Source organism: Buceros rhinoceros, unplaced genomic scaffold, assembly GCF_000710305.1.
Source record: "Buceros rhinoceros silvestris isolate BGI_N320 unplaced genomic scaffold, ASM71030v1 scaffold21018, whole genome shotgun sequence".
In the NCBI taxonomy this organism is placed as follows: Eukaryota; Metazoa; Chordata; class Aves; order Bucerotiformes; family Bucerotidae; genus Buceros; species Buceros rhinoceros.
The window spans coordinates 5,900-11,196 of NW_010425412.1; the positions used below are offsets into that span (position 1 = coordinate 5,900).

The following is a 5,297-nucleotide window of genomic DNA, read 5'->3' on the forward strand; positions in this document are numbered from 1 at the left end:
GCTCCGCCCTCGACTCTGCTGCTCCAGCAGCTCCTGCCCACCCACAGCCCCCTCCCCATGCCAAAGCCGCGGGGCAGCTGGTTCCCTGACCATTCCCGAACGTTGCAGGCGCCCGCTGGGACGTTCAGTCCGGAGTGATCGCCGACGCTCGGCTGAAGGAGCTGACGCCCATGATGCCGGTCCTCTTCATCAAAGCCATCCCTGCGGACCGCCTGGACACCAAGAACGTCTATGAATGTCCCGTCTACAAGACGCGGATGCGAGGTCCCACCTATGTCTGGACCTTTAACCTAAAGACAAAAGAAAACACCGCTAAGTGGGTCCTGGCTGCTGTTGCTCTGCTCTTACAGATCTGAACTTGGGTGACTGGGGAAACAGCAAATGCTTTTACTTGTAGGACAACCTCGAAGTTGTATAAACTTGGACTGTCCCAGAACTGCTTGAGCAAAGTATCAATAAAACCACTGCCAGAACTGCTGTTGTGTGGAGGCTGCTCTTGCAGTGTGTGGCATTTCTCATGGCGCAGGCTGGTTTCCATTGGCGCTTCCTGACAAGGCGCTGGTCCAGAGCCAGACCCCAAAGGAAGCCAGCGGAACAACCCAGTCCTGCTCCACACTCCCCGTGTTCCTGCTCTGCGCTCCCCGTGTTCCCACAGCTCTTGATCGCTCAGTGGTAGCTGCAAGCAGGAACTCACCCCTTCCCGTGTGGAAGCCGGTACCTGCTCAGAGCAGGCTTGGCCTCGTTCACCACCACACCAACCCAGAGAACGTCCAGCAGCAAACAGCCTGAGCTCTGAAGTGTGTTTCTCTTTATTTCTAGGTTATAGAATCTACTCAACCCTCCCTTCACGACAAGCAACTCGAGGTGGTTACAGCGGCTCTGGCCACCACACAAAGCCTACCCTTGTCCCTTTAGCATAAAATACCCCACCAAAAATCCCACCCCCTGAGAGAGCTGAACAACTTGGTCTAAAAAACAGTTGCATAAAACTTCCCTCACAGCCAGTGGTAAGAAAAGCCACCTGGGGGGGGGGACAAGGAGAGCTGCTCGTTTCTTCAGAAAGTAGCAGCATTTAGAATAAGCAACGGTTAATTACAGCAAAGCGCTGATGAGGTGAAAAGGGGATGAAACATTTTAGGAGTTCCAGTCCTGTTGTCTCTTAGCTGGTAAGACAACCGAACCCAGTCCCTCTGCACAGCACTCCGAAAGGGACCTTTCAGAAGGGGAAGTTCTGTGTCCATGCCTGGGAAATACCCCTGCGTGGGTTCTCCCTCCCTGACCTTCCAGAAATCCCAGTCGACGAAACTCAGCACGGCCTCCGAGCAACGGTTCTAGTCAGTGGCAGTACCCAGGAGAAGGCAGAGGCCTGGTTTTCCCCCACATCATGTTTCCATCCTCTCTCTCCTCCCCATGACAGAGGGCACTGCACTTACTGGCTGCAGTCAGTGCGATGTCAGTTCCCTGTAAGAACGGCAGGAAACTCACCCAAGGCAGCAACTTTTCTTCTTTCAAAAGAAATTCTTGATCAGAGGCGTTACCAGCTTCACCCACAGCTTCACGTAACGATTCGGCTGCTCAAATGTTGATGATGAGACCACACCTGAGCAGAGGTAAAGCTGTTCCTGCTCCTACACGGGGAAAGAAACATCAGGCCTGTAAATCCTGAGTGTTAAATTAAATAACGACCTTTAAAAAAGGTAAATTCTCACATAAAACTGGCCATGGACCCTGCCAAAAGGATGCACCATCCTGCAAGCCTGACCAGAAGAGCCTCGTTCCACCCAGCACAACTCCAAGGAGCTGGCGCAGGGTCTGTCCTTCACCCCAGCCCCTGCGCTCCTCCACCCCACCATGAGTATCAGTGACAGACCCTCCAGAACCAGCAATTCCAGCTCTATGGGGAGCTAAGGCAGAAGGTTTTGCCTTCCAGTGCCCCACAGCTGCAGCAGCGCTAGGGCTCGGCTTCGGAACACTCCTCCATCCCTGGCAGTCACTGCCAGCAAAGGAAGCCTCAGCGCAGCCCCCGGAGAGCGGGTAGGTGGCTCCCTCCGGGGCTCCGCACTGTGTTTTCCAGTGAGCACGCAGCCCTGACTGCAGCTGAATTACCAGAAACACTCGGGCTTCTCCAGGGTGTGCTCACTGCTGCCGAGGGAGGAAATGACCCATCGCGAGGGGAACGCGCGCTCACGTTGCACATGAAGCTTCCTGGTCAACCGCCGAGCGGATTTCTGACCAAGGCCAGGCAGGTTTCCAGATCGCAGGCAAACAGGAGCAGAGCAGCTCCTGCCACCTGCTCATCACCTTCTGTCATGAGCTAAGCTGTCCCAAACAGCAGAAAATCCCCTGCACTGTGTAAATTCAGGGTGGAACAGGGAAGCGGGAAACAAGCACTGGGAAGTAACTGCCACAAGATGAACCAGCAACAGAAGGAAGAGGTTTGTGTGCCGGAGCAGCCTAATTCCAGAATCCCCAAACGCTCCCAGGGCTGCGGTCAGCCCGGCTGTGAAGGTTCTGCACCGCGGTGGCCTGACACAGCAAGGCTGTCCGGTCACTGCCAGCAAGAGCAGGATCTGAACCGCAGTACAGCTCACCCAGCGGAGCACCCCAAGGTGCCCGGGGCACCCCCGTTTCCTCCCAAATCTCATCAGTGACCCAGTGGCACTGAAGGATCCCTCACAAAGTGACTCCATGGCAGTGAACCAGTAATGAATTAAGTCTTCAGAGCCCAGGGCACAGAACAGTAAACAAAGAGCTGATCTCAGGTCGGCTTCCAGCGACCGGGAATGGGCTTAAAGGGCTTTTGACGTGATTGCTGCCTGAGAAAGCTCCTTTGTCATATTTTCATTGATTCTCCCCTTCCATTAGAAACAAGCAGAGGCAAGATATGAATTGGAATACTCGAGCAACTCTTCCAGTAAGAGCAGTGGTTTTGATCAGATGTGCTGTGACTCATCCTGGGGAAGAGCCCTGATGCAAGAGGGCAATTCCCATTGATCCCAAAGAGAACCCTGCGCCTCCTCACGCCAGGCTCAGCTGAACAGAGCAGCTCTCAGATCCCCCAGTCACACACAGAGGCACCAAACCAGTTTGGTTTGTGTCAGAGCACTCCACGAGGGGTTACTACCAGTTCCAGCAGACAATTCTCAGGACAGCTGGAGAAGCAGACAGGATCTGGAGGACCAGACCAGACTGCTGAGCAGTCCGAGCTGTCTAAGTAAGAAAAAAACTGGGACAGTGAACACTGAACCACTGAAAAATGTTTATGTCGAGGTCCTATGATGTTCTGTTATTATTCAAGGTCATACTTATGTCATATAACTGCAAGGGCAACCCAGCCACCCCCAAAATCCTCCTCCCATAGCAGGTCCACTACAATCCGCTGTCTCCACTCACCTCCGCAGTGCCGGGCAGCCACCCAAACGCTGACGGACTGACCTCTAAATTCCTACAGAGGATTTCCCAAATGTCTGAGAAACAAAACCCTCCAGAAGTCCAAGGTCAGCAATTCAAAGGGCCTGACCTCGTTATCCCAAAGCATGGTGTGACCTTGGCCATGCCCAAATGCTGGGACAAGGCCCAAGGACGCACCACGTGTGCAGGGACAGCGGAGAGCCGGCAGATCTGCTCCGAACACTGCGTCTCCACATCCATCGCCTGTGCTCTCCCGATATCGAGTTCACTGGGGACACATGTTCTTTCCCGTTAAAGCCTCCGCTTCCCAGAAACAGGCACTCGCAGGCGGCATCTCATCAATAGTCACTTAACTGACAGCTCCCGGAGACCTCCTGTGCTCAAGGAGGGTTTGAGTTATTGTAGCTGTAGGTTTTTACTGCGACTGCATCACCAGCACTCCCTGCGTGCCCGAGAAGCCCAACACCCGGGCGATCGCCCGTTGTCTGCCCTTACCTGGTGGAGCTGCTGCTGCAGAGCTTTGTTCTCTGTCACTATCGCGACCTGAGCCTCCAAGTCCCGATGAACCGACCGATAGCCAAAGTTGGGCGAGCCGATGAGGGTGAGGCAGGGCAGATCGCTGCCAGCCAGGTACAGCCAGAGCCCTGCGGGGAAACACGGGAGAGAGGAAGAGAGAGAGACTGGAAACCACGGTGCAGCCTCACACAGCCGCTTCACTTGGAACAAATTAATCATGTCAGATTAGAGCGACCGGAAAAGACGCAACACCAGGTGAGCAGCCTGGCAGACGGGCTGGTGTGTCCTGCAAAGCTTTGTACGAATCCCGCGGTCCCTGCACAGCTTGTCCAAACCTGGGTGCGTTCAGCGGGGGTGCTGCAGCATGCCCAGCACCGCCCTGGGGACCCGTGAATACTCTGCATAAGGACACCCAGAATAACCCAGAGCGAGTCACTGTCATTACGTCAGAGGCCATTCCGCACCATGGCGTATCGCAGGAACGCTGAAATAACCACATTTTGGCGACGGAAAAACTGCGCCAAGCCACGGAGCCCCAGGCGGACAGGCCGGGCCCAGAGCAGCCAGCTGCAGGCTGGAAGCAGGGCAGTGACTGACCCCTTCCCGGGCGAGGTGACGAGGCTTCCCAGCTCCGGCAGGTGAATTCAGAGGAAACAAAGACTCGTAAGAGAAGTGCAGGTTATCACACCCACACGCTTCCTGAGGAGTCACCCGGAGATGAAGTCAAGCTATTGCCAGGACACCAGGCTCCCCAGTCCGCTCCCCGCTGCGGTTCACACACAACTTGGGCAGAGCCACCACCAGCGACACAAGCTGGGACTGTTTTCTCACACGCAATGCCGTGCTGCAGCACAGCAGGAGAGAACAGCGAGGGATGCCACCAGAGAGCCCAGACTGCGGCCAGGGAGGGTCTGTCAGCCGTGCCCGGTGTATAAACGGACCCAAGAAGCATCTCCTCTCCACTCGGCCCCGCACAAGCGCTCAGAAGAGCCCTGGGCAGGCCCCTGATGGATGGCTGATCCCTACTGCAAGTCACTCAAAGACTACAACAAAGAAACCGTAGCGTAAAAACCACCTAGTCCTTAAAATAGAAGCAGGTTTCCTAACTCAGCCCCAGAGCAGTTCCAAGAACGCCTTGAGTAAGAAGCTGCCGATTCACCGCTGGTTCCTGTAACCTCCTCCCCGCCCCCACATCGCACACACTCAGCAGCTTCGCTGCCACTTTCAGTCACCTCCTGGCTCCGGGCTGGGACTGCCCCACACCCCCAGGAGCCACAAACAGCACCCAAGCGGCGCAGAGATTCAGCCAGTTCTGCCAGCAAAGAGGGCGGCTGCCACGGCTGCTGGTGCCCGGCACGAGGCTCCCGGGC

At 55.7% G+C, this 5,297-nt stretch overlaps 2 protein-coding genes across 2 annotated transcripts in view; one reads left to right on the top strand and one right to left on the bottom strand.

Moving 5' to 3' along the window:
- Positions 1 to 356, top strand: part of LOC104497853 (dynein heavy chain 17, axonemal-like) — a gene marked incomplete at its 5' end in the record, with an annotated part of 4,632 nt that extends 4,276 nt beyond the window's left edge. Inside the window, one exon of the mRNA XM_010141151.1 lies at positions 109 to 356. Coding sequence (XP_010139453.1) covers positions 109 to 356 — 248 coding nt within the window. The remainder of the gene's footprint in view (positions 1 to 108) is intronic.
- The window catches only part of PGS1 (phosphatidylglycerophosphate synthase 1), a gene marked incomplete at its 5' end in the record, with an annotated part of 13,065 nt that continues 7,776 nt past the window's right edge, over positions 9 to 5,297 (bottom strand). The window contains 3 exons of the mRNA XM_010141152.1: positions 9 to 290; positions 1,486 to 1,628; positions 3,907 to 4,055. Coding sequence (XP_010139454.1) covers positions 1,509 to 1,628; positions 3,907 to 4,055 — 269 coding nt within the window. The remainder of the gene's footprint in view (positions 291 to 1,485; positions 1,629 to 3,906; positions 4,056 to 5,297) is intronic.